The sequence below is a fragment of the Perna viridis genome, chromosome 4, assembly GCF_037379345.1.
Source record: "Perna viridis isolate PV_CMFRI_1.1 ecotype Kerala chromosome 4, ASM3737934v1, whole genome shotgun sequence".
Classification (NCBI taxonomy): domain Eukaryota; kingdom Metazoa; phylum Mollusca; class Bivalvia; order Mytilida; family Mytilidae; genus Perna; species Perna viridis.
In genome coordinates, this window is record NC_142448.1 from 12,293,091 (window position 1) to 12,314,923 (window position 21,833).

A 21,833-nucleotide genomic window follows, 5' to 3' on the forward strand; every position below is an offset into this window, starting at 1 on the left:
TTGTTGCATAAAAACCTATTAAAGTGTGAAAGCTCATTCATATTGTCAACAATGTTGAGAAGATGAGAGCGTAGATTCACATAATTAACGAGTTATTCTACCTACCCTTAGTTAACATTATGCAACTGGTCTGTGGTTTTGAGCCATGGAAAATAATTGGCCACCTCTTCAAGTTCTGACAAGAAAACGGTACTATTTTGAAAAAATCCTGGGAATATTCTAGTTTTGGCTATCATTGTGATTTTGTATATATAAGCGTGTATATAAACGTGGTTTCATATATCATGTATGTATTTTTTTTTTTATTTTCCACCAATTTTCGCTCGGAGTAGTTAAGAACACATTTGGTTTTCTATGGCATAAGAAAATCGTGCATGATTCTCTTCAAAAAGAGAAGCATCATCTGAGCTGGTAAATCTGTTTGTCGTAACAATGCTATGTGGGATGCATGTAGAATGAACAGGTTTGAAGTGAAGGAATTATAAACACTTCTATTAAGTCGAGTCGTTGGTGTACTTTTCTTATTGTTTTTTGTAATATTTGGTCTTTACGAGTTTCCAACGAACTTTGGCTTAAGTACCAATTTAAGCCACAAATTTCAGAACTCAATAAACCAAAAAAAGCTCGACGATTACATACAAACAATGTCGTGCTAGAAATACTCCTACTCGTACAGGAAGTAGATAACTTCATATGGATAGTGTAAGTGCAATATTTGCTGTTATAACACATGATTTCGTATTAACAAAAACAAATCCCGACCCCAAGTATCTGTACCCCGTCTATATTAAGCCACACACCAAATTTGAAATCAATTCATTGGGAGCCGAGATTTTTGTGACGAAAATTTTCCTTAACATTCAATACAATGAAAAACGGCCAAGCCCCACGAAATAGGAAGTTGATATCGGACAGCATCCAAAATCACTACTTTCATCATTCGCTCCATCTACCTGAAGCCACACACCAAATTTGAAATCAATTCATCCACTGTGAGCTTAGATAATTGCAACGAAATTCAGATGGACGGACTGACAAGATGATTCCAATATACCACCCACTCGTTCAGTGGGGTATAATAAAAGTACATCCATGACCAGGCCCCTAGGTTTGATGAGATGATAAATACTCGCTTTCAAAGATATCACAGCAGATTTTATTGAAATAAGTACAATCATTTGAGCAAAATAATGATCACAATCGGATGTACTCTAGACGTTGTGACGTGTCATGGTATCCCTACATCTAGAGTATACCAGAATGGTGTATAGTTAATCGAGCATCATATTTTGAAACACCCATATCTATACATATGTAAAATAATTCTTTTATAGACAAAATAAACATCTGAAAAAAATAACAATAACATACAAATGGACATATTTAAAACAAGTAGAAAATAGATCAGAAAGACACTTAACACACGCAAATGATTACTAATAAAAAACTGAAGAAAATGCGAGAAAATATAATATGGACGGAAAAATGATAATAAAAATATAATGTCAATCTGAGTTTAAAACGAAGAATCATAGTTCTTATTTTAAGATTATCAAAGAACTGAAATGAAAATGATCATACACTCTAGCAGATTCAACATCATTATGGGTTCAGTTATAAAAGCTATTCAAATGGTTTCTAAGCTAATACTGTTTAGGAGCACTTAACATTTCAATACTGGAATAAACCCGACGATGCTTATTGAATATTTAACAGAATGACTATTTCAATAGCGAAATAGCAAGAGATTATAGTTGCTTAGACTGTTCTCATACTGATATAATATAATCGACAGCCTATTTTTTAGTTCAGGACTTTCAGACCAATATCAGCAGTAGTTTTAGTAAATAAAATTTCTTCTAAATTTGTCTTATTGTCAAAATGTGTTTGGACTAGCAATTTGATAGCTAGGTTCAACTACAGGTTCTTGTGTTTGATTTTCACTTTCCCGTTTTCCTTTCGCTGAGTTAGTGTAACGCAGGGTTATTGGTTGTTCTGTCTTATCATTGGAGGCAGCCATAGTTGTCTTTAATGGTGTTCGCATGCGTGATCCTGTCCTAGTTGGTGGCTTCTTGAAAGGTTCTGACGTGGGTGGCTTGATCGTATCGGCAGCTGAAATCATACATAAAACATTATCTAAAGAATTTAGCGACTTCAGATGTCTTTTTTTTTCTTTTTTTTCAGCAAAATAAAACAAATCAAAACAAAAACTGACAGTGGATTTTGCATTAACCAAACATATATTGTTCTTCTCTTTTCACACTATACAAAAAAAAACTTCATTGTTTTACTCAAAACAATTAAACAGTTACATAAATTCAACAAACTTGAAGCCTGATACACATCATCCAAAACACACCACCAACAACTTCAAAGCGGTCATCATTTCTAGGCAAAATTGAAGATTATTTTGTGTACTGAGTATAACTTTTTCTGAATGCACTTGAGTATACAATTTAGTTGACTACTACTACTTAAGTAGTGATAATGTATATAACATGCTAAAGATAAAAGTAAGATACATGATAAACTAAACGTAAGAAGATATATCTGTTAAGTTATATTTTAAAGAAAAAATAAATATCAGTATATCAAATATAAATAATCATAGGGTATATATATAGTCGAAATATGATATTGCTATGGAATGATGTGAAGATGGAGTGAAAAATGCAAGAAAACAGTGGCTGCAATTCACCAAAAGCAAAATACATACGATAGAATTCATCAAGGACTCCCATTGGATCAATTGTGAAGTCTGAAATAAGTATTGTGTTGTCTAGGTGAAGTGTCAAGGTTGAATCTTAGAAATTCACAATGTCAGAATATCATGTGACAAAGTTATGAAATAAAACAAACTTCAATAATTGAAAGGTAAGCTGCTGCTTGAATGATGAAAGCAACAAAGTAAAAAAAATCTTATAAAGTTCATACATAGTTATGTGGTAAATCAAATACAGTAAGAAATAAGCGAACACATCACAAATGAAAAAGATAACATTGAGTATGACGAATACGTCAATCCAGTTCACCTAAATGAATGGTGCTGTAGAAACGGGTATGACTTAACTTACCATCAGGTACGGTTCCGGAAATTACAGGTGGTTTGTTTTCGTCTAATACCAATCTACAAGTGAAGCAATCAATATATATATATATATATGAAATACATGTACATGGTTATTCAACCTAGTAATTACTCTTCAAATGATCAAACGATATCGTGTGTCTGGCACGGTGTTCCTCTCTCGACGTATAATTAACCGAAGAATGTTTTCCGAATGGTAATCTAGTTCATATAATTCATATTTCAAATTTCAAATATTTGTTTTTTTTTATGTTGGTGTTCTTTTGCATAATGTCTTTGTTGACCATTTCATTGTTTTATGACACTGCCCCTCGTAGTGATAGGACCATGCGTTACTCTTACTTCAGAGTAATATCAAATTATATTGAGACATACCTATCGAAATCTCCGGGACCTTGCTGTGGGGACTGTTGAATCAGTTGATTGTTCTCGCTAATAGGAGGAAGTTTGGTAGCGGGACCACCACCATTTTCCATATATTCTACGGGAACATCTCTCTTGTAATAGTCGCCTTTACTTGTTACTGCAGCTTTGATGAAATCTTGTACTAAGGACTTTTCTACAAATACAGACAACGAAATCTACTTTTAAAGAAGATAAAAATCGAATGTCTTTTGATTCAAATGGTTAATTGTTAGAGTTTTTTTTCTGTTTTATTAACCTTTTCTCTATTCCATGCATGCTTATTCACCCATTTGTATTGGTGAGTATAAAATTGTATTTTATTTCTGTGTAGTTACTTTTAAAGCTAACTGACGTTTTTGTGTGTATATATTTCATTCATACTGACCTCTTTCAGATGCTGAACACAGCCATGCCTGTACGGCGTTTATATCTTCTGTCTGTAGAATTTGACACAACATTGACAAGACCTAATATATAGAGATGAGAAAAAAACATTGAAATACTTTTAGTATAATCTAAATACTAGTCGGTAGTTTTGCTTCAGTAATGGTTGATCTATGAATCAAAAGTTCGCATATAAGTTGAGAATGCTTAAGGTAGTCTTCAACTATTTCACATGATCTTGAAGAATTGATGAGAAAAATCAGCGGAATGCAAGTATCGCTTTAAGAGGGAATAACTTGGGTATTGTCAACACATTTTAATTTAACTTTCACCTTAAATATCCTTTACTTGAAAGCTTCATATAAAAACATTGTACACTTACATTTGTACATAGATAAAATACCTACAGCTACCTTAAAAACCAAAAATAAAATATGATTTTTTTTTAATGAATCACTTATTTTGAATGATTAGGGAAATAGGGATGGGGCAGCTACGTTAGAGCAAATGATCGATTTAAATCCTCATTTCATGAAATAATACTAAATGGTGCTCTGTACAGCAGGCCATGAGAGCAAAATTTGATAGTAATCATGCCGTGACGTTGTCGCAAAATATTCAATACGAAGACTTTTATTCAAAATTTGAAATGAGTATACTAACCATAGCCTCAGAATCGGGTTCGGCAGCTATATGTTGGAGATTCGCTAACGGTCTTCCTCCACGAGATTGCCCTCTGGACTGACCACGTGACATGGCTCTAGACGGAGGAGGGATTATTCTTCCTGTCTTTTCGGAGTACTGAGTACGTGGTCGTTCTAGTTCTCTTGGCTTTTCCGGCTGTTGTTGTGGATCAGGTAAACCAACAGCATCTGTAAGCTGTTTCAATTCGTCCCTCCATCTCTCTGTGACTGGCACTGAAAATTAAGGAAATATATTGTGCAATTCTGATAACTATGTAAATGTAAATGGCATGACTGTTACTTATAAGAAAGCATAGTGACAATCGCTGCATTTTAGTTTGTTTCTCACTATTTTCCAACCATCCATAGACTTTGATATCGTCGAGGCGGTATGGTACCGATACTTGCATTCTTTTGGCAATGCTTGGATTCGAAACACAAACAATATATGAGTATGAACAATGATTGCACCAACGAAAGTACAATGCAAAATAAAAAAATCGAGTATTTCACAAGTACAATGGGCATGAGGTGCGTCGGTGGGGTAAATATCCCCTGCTGGGCAAATATTACTTCAAATCAGTTTTTTTTTATATAACAGTTAAAGAAATTATCAATTGTTTTATTAATGAATTTGAAAAAAATTCGCGATAGTATTTTGAAATAAAGATTTACAGTAACAGTACGGAAGAACAAAATAATTCTCCCTGGTGATACTTAATCTTTCATAAATATTTCGAATAACATGTATTTAAATTAAATTCACAGAAATACTGTAATTTAAGAACCACATAGTTAAACGCAGGGCTAAGATTACACTCGAATTGTAAGTTTTGTCTCGGAGAGTGGGTTGTGATTATTTCATACATGTTGTATTAGAAAATGTACAAAATAAACATAAGTATAATATGTACCTCCTTTTTAGTGCATACAATGATGGAATCAAAATGATGTTATGTCCCGTGCCATATCTATTTTCCGCCGACGGTATTCAACAACCCAGTAGTCAAACTTGTCTAACCCCGAAATACAACGTATATAAGATTTTATTTATCATATTCATTAAAAATTTGTAGTATAACAAATTTCTAAAAACCTAAAACACTGAGGCTTCATTTCTTGTATTACACATGGTAGAAACTCTCGGCGATGAATCAGGCTTCCTATTTCGAAAGTTTTGGTTTTGAGTATTTAATGTATACAGTTTTTTTTTAAATTTAGTTTCTATATAATATATTTTCTTTTTAAATCTGTGGCTTAAATATTATGATTGAAAATGCACGATTACAATAAAAACTACAACTATAAGTGTCCATTAATTGCTTGTACACAAAACATGAACTCATTTAAACCAACTAATTTCATTCTTCTCACAGTTGAGCACGTAAGATATACATTTTTTAAGTTACCATTTCATTTGGTTTATATGTGTCGAGCATTCTTTTCAAGTGGTTATTCCAGTTCTAATTTTACTGTTGATGTGTTTCGTTCCAAAAATTTCAATTACATGTTATTCATACGAGATTAATATCATTTTTATGAGATATTTAAACTACAACAATGATCAATTATAACTAAAAAACCCATAGATACATGACTATCAATGCTTTTTAGCTTTCTATTTATACTGATATAACATTAATGTTATAGATTTTAACGGAATTCAGAAGCCTATGCATATTCCCGTTACTGTCCTAAAATTACCCTTACATATGTGGATTGCCATTACAATAAACCATTATCGGGAAAAAAATTGATTTTAAATGTTTATTTCGCCCGATATTTGTATTTCAAAATGCAATGGTTAGAAACGGTTGTCCTAATCAATTTTAATACAGTAAAAATAATTGATTTAGATTACTTGATACCCATAACATGACATGTTTTAGTGTTCTCTGTCACTTGATTTAGTTTGTGGCACTTTTAAGTATGCCAACACTTCAGTTTAAAAACCTTTAAATGACCTCAGATGGAAAGGACTACAAGTAAATTAACCACTTTGAAGATATCTAAACTTGAAGTCCATAAATTGTCAAGAACAGTTGATTGGTTGTTCTGGAATTATAATCCCTTGGAAATGAATTTGATTTATTTTGAAACAAAAACATTGATAAAAGATAGTTATTGGAATATGGAAATGAGTTACAAACAAGATTATATGTCTGATCTTTATTTCCAAGAAAAGTCAGGATCCCCTATCAAGAGTTGTTTTTTTTTTTGTTAAAGAGCGACTGTTCAGTAAAATTAAGCAACCGATTATGTCGTGTAACCTTATTGTACTGGTCGATCGAGACGAGGACGAAAATTGCTGAGAAGTTCTGTATTTAATCATGAACATGACATTACAACTCATTCACGAAAGTCATGTAATGGTTACAACTAAACGTGCAACAAACACAACACACGAAAAGCAAAATGAAAACTCAAATTGATATAAAAAAGCGTGGAGCATGAACACATGTGAAAAGCAGGGGTGATGAAAAATAAAACGTCCAGATGGTTCTTTTTATTGTCATAGACCAAACGTCTTTAAAATGATTCCTCCTTGTCCGATTACAGATCCTTGCAACAAATTAGTTACAGATGAAAACGTTTAAGGCAAAAAATGGCAAACTACGAGCTCCTACCGACCTCCAGGAAAATATTTTATCGGAAGTATGGGATTTTCATAGATGAAGTTGGTCTTAAGGCGCCATTCCGAATGGATGGAAGGCGGCGTTGTTGATCTATATAAAAGAAGTTATAATATTCACAAGTGGTATCGATGACTGGGCGAGCGATACAAATATTCATTTGGAGCAATAATCTAAATATCAATATCAATAAAGTATGCGTAATTTCCATTTTTTTAAATCACCGAAAGGAGTGAAAATCTCCTTTGTCGGCAATGGAATAATTTAACAGCCATGTTTGTTTAAATGTATACTCGTTAAAATAGCTTATGACTGGATAATCTGGAACAGTTAATTAAACTCACCAAGACCAACTTTTGGAACAGCCTTTTCCCTCCATGGGTAACTATTTAGTCCAGTAAAATACTGAAGTCCGGTCACTGTGTTGATAGGATGAAGCTGAGAGTTCACATTTATTGCATTTACTGGAATTCTTTGATTCCCTGCTAATTTCTCTTTGTTGAAAGTATTTGGTGGGAACTGTAAAGAATATTTTGGATTGGCAAAATATCCGTCATCATTAACAGCACAGATTGGAACATCTAGTAAACCTAGAGATAAAAAGAAGACATTTGTAAATAGATAATTCTTTATACAAACTATGGTTGACAACATGCATAGTTTTGCAGCACAATCAAATGATACTTGTAACCTATAATATAAGTCGATTTTTTAAAATGTTTTTCGATGCAGTTGTAATATAGTACATTATAATGTTTGTTTGCCATTTTGTATAACACAGGAACAAGTATAGTCATGGGTTCGGTGTAGATAGGAAAAAGTTAAAGAGACCAACATGTAACAGCTCGAAGATGACATAAGCACAGAATAAAGTAGAAATCACATTCATTATTTTAAGTACAGGACAGAGTAGAAGTCACATTCATTATTTTAGGTGAGAAGACAGACATAGACTGGAATTACAAAGAACGCACTAAAACACAAATACTAAACTGAAGTTGCACCAATATTTCACACGATCATTTCAAATGTCATAGGAAACCAGACCACTAAAGTGAGCCATGATGAATGTCCAAACAGCAATAACTCACGAGTAGGAATGTATACTCAATTATAACTGACAGTTATCAAAATAACTTACATACTACTTTAGTACAGTTATGGTGATTGTGTAAATTGATGAGAATTTGTTATTGTTCATAGATCGTTTACTCATATGTCAATACTCTACTCAACTACTTGTGATCTAAAGAGGTGACCAGGAAGAAAGAAGTAATGCTAGTCGCCATAAGAAATATTGTTATTTAGTATATTCAAAATCATTACTGGACATTTGGAAGTAACTAAGAAAGGATTAAAACATGTTTGGCATCAGGAAATTAATCCGTTTACCGATTTAAAGATTTGTAGCTTTGTTATCACAAGTTTAAATTACCTAAATTATACTACATTCAAATAATAGATTAAACCATTTAAACTATAAATTTCTTATGAAATAAAAAGAACGGTCGGCTAGTTCTTATATTATGTTACGCATGAAAGGACAAACTTACATTCTATAGAAACCCTAACCTTGGTGACAGAGTTAAAAGTTTAGTTGTTTACTTTCTAATTTAGTTCATTACATCATGGTACGAAAACAGGGAACCCTTACCAGACTGAAATATCTACAAAATAACAACTACCGGACTGACGTATGAAATCAGGAAACCCCAACCAGACTGGCATTCTAAATCGGGAAGCCCTATGATATTTCTACAGCATGTCATGGAACCTTACCAGACTACGCAATTAAGGGAACACCAACAAGTCTGGCATTCAGATATTGTTCTACGAAAAGTCGCTTTTATTTAAGAGTAGTTCCGATTCATGTTGACCGTGCAAGTGAAACAATGGATATGTCGTTTATTTTTTTTATTAAACCGCTTGTAACCTACCAGTATATTTTAAACAAATCGCCACCGTGGCCACACTAGAACAACTTAGGATACAGCATTAACTTTTTTTAAATCTTGAAGTGTAGCAGAAAATATACTTGAAACATTACATGCAAAAAGTAAATTCTCCCACATAATCGCTATCAGCCCATGCATATCTAAGCATTCATAGTTACCGAAAAATATTTAATATTTAGAATTATAAGATTCTTACCTTTGATATGCCTGACTCTCCCTGGGTGGGGGTTGTGTCTGGTGAAAAATGAATTCTGGCTCATCGCACCAAATCTGGATCCAGATTGTGTTGACGGTCTAGGCTTCTTGAAGGCGTCCATGGAGTTCATATATCCCTCATGGACAGGCCCAGGTCTTGTTATTAATTCTCCATTAGTCGGACGAAAGACCTCAGACTGACTCATACTGAAACATGGAAATTAAAAATAAAAATTGAAGACATTTAGACCGGTATCGACAACATACCGAACTATTCATTCGGTTGCATGTCAACGGCAGAAAGTAATATGAACTTAAATTACCCAGTATGACTTACAATGTATTATTTACAATAAAGTCACGTCTTGGGTGAATTCATGTCCTATATTCTATATACACAGACACACACATATATATATATGTATGTACAATATGATTTAAGGTTTTTATATTACATTATTTTTTTTTGCATGGGAAACGGCTTTTTTAATTGACGTCTGCTATAATTGTTACCAACCTGAAAGACGTTCTGACAATTCTATGTTAATAATGGACCGAATATGATGTTTCTCGAGCAACTGAAGCCAACAGTCCTATCCTGAAAGCAGGCAGAGTTGACATTTTTTTCTTTAGCTTTTATTTTTTTCTTACCTGGCCAGCATATTTGAAGGTACTTTTAGTCGCCTAATTTTAACAAGCTAGTATTAAAGAGTATGTTCCTATGAGGATAAAAGTACAATCCAGGTCTAATCTGTTCTAGGTATTGATGCTAACAGTCCACTTAATCCGAATGATATATAAATATTCAAAATTTTATCCTTATTTAGAATCGTTTAATAATTTCACAACTTTAAAAGTAGGAGAGGGTTGTTCAACCGGAGATTTATATACCCCGTTAGACACAGAAGACTACTAACGTATGCCTCGTTGTCAAATATTAATATAAGATATCTTTATTCTGTAAACAGTTGATAACACTTAAATCAACAAATTCGAAGTAAGAAATTATTTGACAAGGATACCAAAAAATGTGTCTCACCTACGTGGTTAGTATACCCTAACGTCAAAAAGTTTGAATTATAAAAATCACATCTGCACTCTAGGAGGTTTCTTTAGTATCACACTAGAAAAACAAACCATTTAAGAAATCCAATTGTACCATAGTAACGGTATTTCAGGAAAATTGTAAACAAAAAAAATTAAAAACAAAAATTAAAAAAAAAAACATTTGCATGGTGATTCGAAGCAAATACACGACACTTACAAATTGTAGAAACATTGGAAGTGGTTTTATATTCTACATGTATATTGATTTTAAAATTAAATACGACAATTAGGGTTCAGAACTTGAATACACGTAAATCATGTGATTTTCCTTTTAAAAATATGTGCAAGAGTAATCAAGGGAACCAAGGTTATAGCGGTAATCAAAAGAATGTAATCCAGGGACAAAGACCAGACACATATATGACAACCGTTGCGATGGTGGTTTAACGATATATTTGTTTCCAAGACGTGTTTTTTTTTCAATTTTTGATTAATACATTTTCTATTTTATCTAATGATTTTGATATAAAACCGTATCAACGCACTACACACTAAACCGTGTATAGACATTTCGATAAACTTCCCATACAGCGTTGCCAAATGTATATATATATATATATATATAGAAGTACATTTATATAACTAAAGTATATACACGGAGTATACATTCCTCGTAAAACCATACACTACAATACTACAGAAACTATAAAATGCTTAAATATTTCTCTAAAACATGAGAAGTAAAGACCCTCATGACTTTTCAGAGACTCGAGAATTGTCGATGAAAATATTGTATTAAACTATAAACCCAACATTTAATACTCAAACAGAAGAGTGTTCTTTAGATCAAGGGCCCAACATGTTCTTGTTAAGGGTATTAAAGTTTATTGGTTTGTTGGTTATCGAAAGGTTTTGACAATTGACAAGGGGTGACGAAAGGTCAAGAGGCCCATTCTAGACTAAAATACTTGTACAACAGCATAAAAGAAATTTTTCGAACTATAGCTACAAAAGAATATTCACAGCTTCCATAATCATATACTCCATAACACCATTAGTTTGGTCATTTTACCGACCAAAACCATTTGTAAACAGAAGTGGTGTCAAGTGTTTTCCTTAAAAGGTGTTTAAATACACAATATCCAAACAGAATCAGCTTAATCATTTACTGGTAGTTTATAAAGCTGAAATACATATTTATTCTAACTTTAACATTTTTACTTAGGTGCCTACATAGGTACCTGGCAATTCTTGATTCTGCTTAAATGGTAACGTTTAGTCTCAAATATGAATAAAGAATACTACGAAAATATTTAGAAGAGGTTATCCTAAAACGTGTTTGTCGTTAAAAGATTTTATTGTATGCGACGACCAGCTACGCATGTTCTTGGTCCGGTGCATTTCAAAAACCCAGAGAAAGGCTTAATCTCAAGCATCAAGACCGTATTTTCTCGCGTTCTCTAGCATCGCGACCACAAGTACCTTTATGAAAGAAACCAAATGACATTGCTATAAAAGATACAATGTAATTTGAAGAGGATTTATGTTTGTTGAAGATTGAGTAATGTATCACTGGTATATAGACAGTGAACAGAAGACTTAACGGAAGGACATGTAATTGTTTTACCATTCCATGCTCTATGCAATATTTTATGTTTAAATGTTATGTCAACCAATTATTTTTATCAAATTTTAAACTTACGTCATGGAACTTTAAATTGGACCATTAAATCTTCACTTTTTCAGTTTTCTTTTGTTTGCTTTTTGACATTAAATCTTATTTCTCAAAGACAACGCTTATTATATTTGTCCATCAAAGAGACCAGTAGATCAATTAAAAAAACGGTCTTCGATATTTTTTTTATTGAAAATGGTAAATCATCATATCAAAAGGTTGAAATGTTTTAAAGGGTCGTAAATATTTCCTTTTTGAATTGGGCTTTTCAGGTGTGGGTAAGCTGACTAGCTATATAAAGATATGCTAGTTATAAATATATCACAAACTTGTAATGAAATATAGTGAAAGGAGAAAATTATATAAGGAATTTAATTAGCCATGATTAACAGCTTCGGAGAAAGTAAAACATCATCCCAGAGAAAAGGACTATCGATGACAGTTTGGTGGATCACAATTCTCTGTAATTTTCTCCATTTCAATTGTAAATTTCCAATAGTGTCTGATATTGAGAGACACCCTATCTATAACTTTAAAACCCCATTCATTTCTCTGGAATAATCCTGTCAAAATTTTAATCAGGTTGATTTTCATTCCAAAGTGAGTATTTGATAATCAAATAACCAAAATTTTCGCAATAGGGGTAGCGGGGTGTAAAATTGAGACTTTAAATCTGGAGAGCAAAAATTTAATGCTGTTTGGATCTTCGTTTTCTTCCTTTGATAGAAGTCAATGGGCCATACAGAGAATTAATTCAATGACTGACAAATTGGGACTTCGTCTATCGGAAATGTCCATGTATGTATACAAATATTTGTGATGAATTTTATCGTCAATCAATAACATTTGACCAACCAAGGACGTGCCACCTAATCATCTTTTATATAATAAGTATTTAAAAATCGAAATATGACAAATGTTATAATATATAACAATATCATTGTTTACTAACAGAAAACAAACAGATGCTGTTATGGTGAAATTCAAATCAACACGCGTTTGATCCGTTGAACAAGAGAAAAATATTAACGTTGAACATCCAGTAATCGCAAAGTTTCGACCGACAGAGGACATAACCAATGACTAGATAGTTCACAACATTACTACAGAATTCCTATCTTACGTAGATTTACTTTGTCTGTTATTCACTATTTAAATATCTCGGTATGGTTATTATTACCAATTACAGACATTCTTCTCGGATATTTACATTTTCTATTTATACAAAACGTCGCAAAGGAAATTGATTTTAAAATGTTACCATTCAACGTTGGATTGGTAAGATTATTGGCCTTCCGGCTCACGCTTACATTCTTTAAAGAGCAAACATTTGGCTTTGAAACACATTTCTAAACCACAGAAAGAACACATAGCAGTTTCCGCATTGTTACTTTTGGATATTGAATTTCTTTAATATGAAGGTGCTAATTATTGGTAAATGATTATATTTATTTGACTTCAGAAGAAATATTTTCCGTCTGGATGACGCGTTTGGTATGTTTAGTCAGTACATTGGTTAAGTCTGAAGAACTTGGAGCGTGGAAATAGCATGTTCTTTAAAAGGCTCTGGGTGTGTTAAAGAATTAGTGGGTAAAGATATCCTACAGTTCTTTTGATCAGAGACTAATTCATAGCTTTTCAAGTCCTGAAGATAAGAGTTTAAAATCGTTAAAACACATAATAGATAAACAATGAGGTATTTTGCCTATACAAAAGATACAAATTTGCCGCAGAGAGTCCGCAGAGAATTTTCATAACTTTGTTCATATGTACCACATGCAAAAGGACTCGGAAGACACGTGTTCTCTTAATTGTCAGGTTTATGCGATTATAGCTGTGTATTGCAAAGTGAAAGTGAAATATTTTATAACGATCTAAATCCATTTACTCTCAGCATTTACCTTTAATAGAGCATGATTGAATAGTTTCAAATTCAGGAATTTTCATATCTGAAAAATTAATGAACTTCACAAACATTTAATTTTTTGTGTTAAGTCGACTGATTTTTTTTAAAAAATGGTTGATAGTTTATGCTCCTTTTCATTGATTCATCAAATTATTTTAAGCAAGTTCTTTCGAAAATCTTACAAATACAAGCATGACAACATTAAATAGTACATGTATAGAGTAAAAAACAGTTTCATTAAATCAAAAACTCACATTCGAATGAACAAAAAATCAACGAAGAAAGATCTGCTGTAGAAATATTATTTAGATTCAATGTTTTCGAGATTCAGAAATATGTCTTTATTCATTCTGACAAATTTATAGTTGGTGCACACCACAACAAACGCGAATAGGGATAATCATGTATGTGATGAATGAAACTAGGGAATAAAAGGAAGAAGGGAATCCATGGCGACAGTTACCAACCACCAATGACGTTGTCCCTAAAACCGTTATTGAATTTGTAATCTCAAAAAATAGTTTTAGACACATTAATAGTATATAAAATATTTAAACTTTTTATTTAAATGGAGATAAAATACTTCCAAACGTTATTTCAGAGTAAGGTCTTTGTTGAAGTACATAACAAAACCCCTTTAAACAAATATAGAAAATAAATATATCAATACACCAGTTATGTCATCCGGTCGTATAAAGTAGAAAGGTTTTCCAAACTTTTATCTAAGCTTGGTAATAAATTATTTGTAAGTAGGATGAAGGAGTTCTTAATACAATAACTGACGAAAGTTAAAATTTCTCTCATTGAATAGGGGGAACTTATCTGTAACATTACTATATAAATTATGTTTCTTTAATCAATAGTGGTAATGTTTTGTCACCGATTTTTACAGCCAGGTTGAATAGAGTGTTCAGAGTTAGAACCAGAGGTGCAACAATTAATTCCACGTTTTATGACTTGTTTACTTCAAATATTAAGAAGTACAAAATAAACTTATTATAACTGTTTATTTCGCTGTTATTCCATAAATATATCCAGTTTACGAAACAAGTCCACACAATCAACAAGTGGAATTATAATCTATTGAATTAATTTTTCGCAAAATAAAGCAACTTGTTAACGTTTAACGCTGAAGATTCGTCCATACATTACTGTAGATATACTATTCGGGTGATCATATGCCTTGCTTTATTTTCGTGGTGTTGGGGCTATTCAACAAAATGTTACGTAGACCATGAACAAACACAAGTCTCTATAAATATCAGAATTTTTAGAACAAATTCAATATTTAGATCCTTGTGTCAGGCATTTTTCTTCATAAGTCATGCAGACATCCCCAAAGCAATGCTACAAGGGGTGTGATCGTTGGGTGGGGGAGTGTGTGTGTTACTACGCAATCCAACACTATAATGTACTTTTATATTCCAAACACAGACAGCGGCAATATATTTAAGGCTGATTTTTATCGACCAGGATTGAAGAAAAGAAAATGTATCCAAGAGAGAACAGTTATAACCCTTACCCAAATAAATGGGATCATATCAAGATTATTGACGCTTAATGAAAATCATTACCCAGTGAATTACATAATATGTGGCATTTATCACTATGTCTGAAAAGATTCTATTCATTTTGTAATGTTTTCCAACTACATTTTAGCACTTACAACTATCCTTCTATTCAGATGAAATTCACATAAACTTATTTCAATTATATCAAGGACAATACCGTTGGCATATGTCCCGACAACTCAATGAAAAATACTCTCTTTGAAACGTATTTTGCAAATAAATTGACTTTCTATGGGGATCGAAGCAATCATTAAACCATTCTAAAGGTTTGTTAAAATTCATTTATTTCGATAGATCTTATTTTCATAAAGCAAAACTTTATTGAATTATGTAATTTATTCTTAATTTCGTATCAACATAACCAAACAAATTGAGTTGAATATGAGTATACTACAGTTGAATATGAGTATACTCCAGTTGAATAAGTATGACCTTGCATAGTCCTGTTTGATTTGTGTTTATAAAATAAACAGTTTGTCTTGCGAATGAGAAACATGGAAAACTATGAATAATAATACAATGATAGTTGTCCAGCTCAATACTCAAGTTTCGCGAAGCATAAAAAAACAAAAACTTAGGCAAGCAAAAGGGCAAACAGGGGATACGGAAAAGAGGATGGTTTTAAATATTGAATAGCCCAGTTGAAAAAAAAATCAAACAACAACTAAAACAGTACAAAAAAGACTACAACAACAACAACAAAAACAAAAACAATTCCTCTTAGTAGAGTGCTTCTCGATATTGTTTTCATTCTGTCTACGTAATACTCTACTCCTACAACGCAAGAGGTTGGAATTCCGTTCCTCCATTAGTTAGGATGACACCAAGTCTAAAAATGTCTTGCCAGGCAATCTCTAGCACTGCTGGAGTATGTAATACTAAAAAAACAACCCTGATGCTTTTATAAGTAGTTTTTAATTATGCTCACGTCAAACCGTTTTTTTTTTACAATCAACTTCACTGCTGATCATTTTAGACCCATATTGCCAACAACATAATAGGATACCCAGCTCGACTATTGTTACCACCTGAGGAGGACGCCAGGATATTGATAAAATTCGATTTAATTAAATTTATTTATCAATTTCATACAATACATTTTCCAGAAAACAATACTGTAATTCGTAACTAAAACGATCATATGTATGTTCAATACAACAATTGATGCTGCTTTGTGCATTCATGACTTGATATTAAAAAAGAAAAATGTACAGAATTGACACCATAAAACATACAATCACTAAACTTTATACGTAACACAATAACAAATTCAAGAATTATTATAGGGAAATCGACCCTTAGTTCCTAGTGCATGACAGTAGGACATTATAAAGACAAGATAAACAAATATAATCTGAATAAACATTGCAGAAAATGCAGTTATCCAGTTCAAAAATGAATCTGACAGAACAAAAAGTACGACGGTTAATTTCATGTTAAGACCAGTTTGCAAACAGGACCTGTACGGAAATTTCAACTAATTCAAATGTAAGCTCAAAATTCACATACAGCTATAAAAAGTACTGACGATTGTATATACATATATATGAGCAAACAGACTGCTGTTAAACATGCCAAAGAAAACTATTCTTACCAATTAATCACAATTTTTAGAATCAAAACTGTGATATTTTGGAGTTTGCTCGTTGACTCTAAAACGAACATTTATAATGTCGTAAACGTGGTTGTACAATATGCAATCACATTAAATACCCCGCTTCAGTTTGTGGAAACACTACTTCATTCAACTAAAATCATTTCAAGAATACGTATGACACGTTCTTAAAGAATAAAGCTTCATTGAAAAAGGAGTGGTCGTATATTTTCTCAAGAATGATAGATTTGACGGAACACTAGTGCGAAAAACTTATCAAAATTTGTTAAAATACTTGAACAGACCAGGTCGAAAACAGATTTTGATTATAGTTAGTAACGAAATCAATACTTCTCAAGTTTAATGGGTCGTAGTTCTATAACCAGTTCCAAATTTAAGCCGGCATGGTTATTACACATTGGAGTGTGTTTTGTTATCACCTGTATCGAGTGTTGTAAACTGACAATTTCACATTTTGCATAAATGAATGAATGGTAACATTTGCTAGTTGACTGTAGAAACTCTTTGTTAGATCAACAATTGTCATGAATTTAAGAACTTCTAAAGAACTAGCAACATTAGAAAGCTTTACTTACGCACAAAAAGGGAAACGAATTAGTTGTGTGGCATGCGTTACTCTGAAAGGACAGCTAGTATGCAATTAGCATTTGAATAACCAGGCATCATACAAATTCGCTGCTTCTATATTTGATAAAGAACCATTTTCCGTTGAACGTAAGGTAAAATAGAATCCGAACACAAGAAAATGTATAGATTTTCGTCAAGTTATATTACATCTAAATTACATAATAATGTTAAATTGATTAGATATTTTTAAATCTCATTCTTACTTAATGCAAAGACACTTGCCAGCTTGGTGGGGAGTGTGACATTTCATTATAGGTATCCGTATAGTATTTTAGTCGTTTAACATTTTAAAACAAGAAAACTCACACAATTGAAAAAAAAAAACGTTACCGTAATAATCATCAGAGTTCTTTGTTTTGTATTAAGTCCTTTTCAGAGTATGGACAGTTAAGGTTACATCTCGCTAACAAGTACAAAAATGAACATTAAATTTGGGCTTTGATAATCTGATATGTTAATTAATTCAGATTTTGAATACCCCATACCTGGGTTTAATGATACGAATCGGGCTTTAAACTACTTTGATTTTAATCTACGAGATTTATCAAATTGTGTGAGAAATATAATAGTTGATAAGACCACGGGAAATCTATAGAGTCCGTCTTTATTAAATCATAGAGAAACCCAAAAGTGCCCGATCGCTCCCAGTGTATCTATAAGGTCCACTGAACCTGCATCTTGTTGTTGACACAGTACCAACATTACACGTTATTCAGTTGTACATTTTAGGCTGACGCCGTTTTCTTGGTGCCACTTGAAGGCTAGAGTATGGAAGTAAGGGATTCCAACCTAGCAAAAATCTTCACTTCATCTTTCAAATACCTAAAACATAAGATATTGGATTCCCATTTTTCCATACTCCAACTTTACGGTGGCACCAAGTTAGAAAATAGCCTGTCAATCAATCTCTAGCATTGGCTGAAGTACCTCATTTGATGGCAAACAAAATATGCGTACCGACAGACAGACAATGGTAACACATTATAACACGTTCAATAAAGACCATAAGCCTTTGGTATTTTCATTAGACGAATAGGTCTATAATAACACCCAACTCGTTATGTATATGTTACAGTTTGCTCTTCAACGTATATAACAGAAATGTATCAATAAGAAATACCCCAAAATCCATGGGTAAATATATCTTAGTAAATTACATCTATGACCGCGCAAAATATATATCAACATTCCTAAAATCCAATTATAAACCAGGAAAACTCACGAAATGTGTGTTTAGAACTTACGTGAAAGGGAAATCTGATACATATTATTTCATACTCATGTTTTATCGTGCTAGTTTTTTTCTGTAATTTTAAATAAGTGAGAATAAAACTGTTTCTGCTGAAATTAAAAGCGTTTCTACTACAAAATACATTCATTCTATAGTAATATATAATAAATTACAACTTCAACTTTACAAAAAAGAAGTTTAAAATGTTCTGTTTAAAGTAATTATTCATCCCAAAATCATCCAATTTATTTCAATAATTTATCAAATACTTAATTTCTTACCTGGCTGGATTTTTTGGTTGAAATAATCCAAAAAAGATGAGGGAACTTCGGTAAAGTGCTCCTACTTCTGTTTTGTCTTTAAACACGATACACGGTCGAGTTACCGTACCTTGGTAACTAAGGACGCCCGGCTTAGTATTAACTACTCGATAGTTAGTTGATTAATACCAGCCATTTACCGTTGAATACAGGGTAATATACAAGTACGTAATCCCCAGTTTGTTAAATCTACAGCCTAAATTGGTAGAAAATATAGAAATTCTCCTCTAATCATTAGCACTTATTTGAAATAATGTTTTTTATCGATTTTTTTTTTTGCAATATGCAACGGTAAAGGGGGTAGACTAGATATTTGTTATCGAAGTGTGACTCCCCGGAAAGATTTTCCAATAGATATAATTTTGGGTTATTTTAAGTCTTTAAGTAAACCATTACCTAAAGTATGACATACATTTAACCCTGACAACAATAGATTTAAATAGGTAAAATTTTATTAAGAATTATACATGCATGGTAATAAGGCTTGTAATTCGTGTATTAAGATTATACCTGGCACTTTTCTTTAACGTTTGCACCCGAACCTTCGAACAAACGGGATTCGATAACATTGTTATATTCAACTTTGCAATGGACTTTAAAGATATGCTGAATCTTTATCGTAATTTATACAGAAATATCTGTTAGAGGTAGCTGTTAGTCTGATTTCTACTTGAATAGTTAATAAGCATGTAATATATACCGGAATAGAGCGACGGTTCCCTGAACAGGAAATGTGTATTAATATAAAAAAATCCCTGCTCTATGCTAAAGCGATTGTGGACCTGTTTAGCATGGTTAATCGAGGGGCCATACCAGTATTATCACACGGGGATAATGAATTTCTTCTAAAAGCAGAAACCACTCGAAGAATGTGCATTCAAAAATCAAGTTAATAGTTAACGATAGTCTTGCAATGAAATTTGGCATTGGAAGACCGTAATTTCAAATAAAATATCTCGAAGGTGAGCCTACATATTTGTCACTCTCTAGTAGGGATTTAAGCAGGTCCCGGTCCTGTCCCCCTCCCCTCGCAGGGAAGGGACAGGACCGGAACCCCTGGCTAGCGATGATGGGATTTAAGAATAAACATTCAAAACTTTGGATTCCTACATAGTCACTCAAAAGTGGATATTGCCGACTCGCCACTAACCAGAACATATAGTTCATCCAACCCAGGTTGAAATTCCAGTATGATCTATCAAGTGTAGGTATATCTGTATAGTAACTCAAAGACTGGCACTCAATCGTGACTACTCAATGATGGGCATTTAAGCATGATTACGGTACTCTGTGATGAGCAATCCATCAAAGTTACTCGACGATTGGGATTTCAGAAGTTTTACAATAAGATGGGGATTTCTGCATGGTTACTCTATATGATGAACATTTCGGGCCGTTAATGTGCATACACGCATGGTTACTCAAGATTTGAACTTGAAGAATGATTACTCAAAGATGGAAATTCTATAGTAGTTACTCAAATGTGAAATGGTTTCTCAAGAAAAGGCAATTTAAGCATGGTTACTCAACGATACGGATTTCATCATGTTTACTCATTGGTGGGCATCACAGCATGGTCCCTCAATGATGAGGATTACAATAGGCTCGGACGTCGCCCAGTATAAAAAGGTCCGAACCTGACAGCAGATCGGACACTCTGTTGTCTTGTAAGTATGTGGTGTCCCCAGATGGGAATCTTAGCACACTCACATCTGGTATGGAAAGTGCCCCGACCAATTCAACTAAAAGTACCCAATCACACGTTCAGTCTGCAGACCATCTATTCCAGTACAAAAATTCTGATTATTTAAAAATTATCAAACCATGTTCCATCACTTTAAATTATATATTAGACTACAATGAGGACGAACCACACTGTACCATATCAAAATGTGGTACAAAAAATTGCAAAACATGCAACAGTCTTAAAACAGACTCTTACTTGTCCAGTTCCCTTACAAACAAAGCCTTCTATACAAGAAGTCACGATGACTTAAGTTGCAAATCAACAAACATAATATATGGATTAGAATACAACTTATGTGGTTTAGTATATGTTGGAGAAACACAAGAACGATTAAACAAAGAATGTGCGGTCATCGTTCGGAAATTAACACCACCAAAATCCCGACAGTTTAATCAACAATTTAATCAACAAGATCATTCAATCATGAAAGTTCGTATTTTAGAAAAAAATTTACCATCTTACCAACAGTCCCGTTCCGAGTTAAAACTATAGTAGTTAAAGAGAGGAGTACTGGATACGCAGACTAGGTACTGCAATACCTTACGGATGCAATGACAACATCAAAAGTATAGGAAACCTTTCAAGCCAATATAACAATAGCATAAATGTGATGAATTTATTTGACAAAAATCCAAGACGGGAAAGGAGTCATGGCCATCGCCACTATACATCACCTAAGTTACATGATGTCTCCATAGATGGTCTCCTTCCTTTCATACAAAAACCTCTTGGACTTCATCACATTAGAACC

General features: G+C 32.9%; 1 protein-coding gene across 4 annotated transcripts; it reads right to left on the reverse strand.

Moving 5' to 3' along the window:
- Nucleotides 1-1,133: 1,133 nt before the first annotated feature.
- On the reverse strand, nucleotides 1,134-19,610 carry LOC148618887 (protein TBATA-like). 4 transcript variants are annotated; one of them, XM_088578225.1, is made up of 9 exons: nucleotides 19,297-19,610; nucleotides 9,345-9,550; nucleotides 7,538-7,783; nucleotides 4,541-4,794; nucleotides 3,879-3,960; nucleotides 3,464-3,647; nucleotides 3,075-3,127; nucleotides 2,717-2,758; nucleotides 1,134-2,112 (listed from the first exon to the last, which is right to left on the reverse strand). In XM_088578225.1, exons 2-9 carry the CDS (start codon nucleotides 9,547-9,549, stop codon nucleotides 1,877-1,879), a joined length of 1,302 nt encoding a protein of 433 aa, XP_088434351.1. In that variant the 5' UTR covers nucleotide 9,550; nucleotides 19,297-19,610; the 3' UTR covers nucleotides 1,134-1,876. The 4 variants fall into 4 exon arrangements, with proteins under 4 accessions (XP_088434351.1, XP_088434353.1, XP_088434350.1 ...); XM_088578227.1 differs by lacking the exon at nucleotides 19,297-19,610 and adding an exon at nucleotides 18,115-18,219; XM_088578224.1 differs by lacking the exon at nucleotides 19,297-19,610 and adding an exon at nucleotides 9,995-10,255.
- Between the last annotated feature and the right edge of the window lie 2,223 nt (nucleotides 19,611-21,833).

Bases quoted from the DNA above. Each gene is read 5' to 3' on its own strand.
- LOC148618887 (XM_088578224.1), bottom strand. The intron at 3,128-3,463 runs GTATGTCTCAAT...CTTCACTTGTAG, and splicing joins GGTCCCGGAGATTTCGATAG to ATTGGTATTAGACGAAAACA. The intron at 2,113-2,716 runs GTATGTATTTTG...GTATGATTTCAG, and splicing joins AGTCCTTGATGAATTCTATC to CTGCCGATACGATCAAGCCA.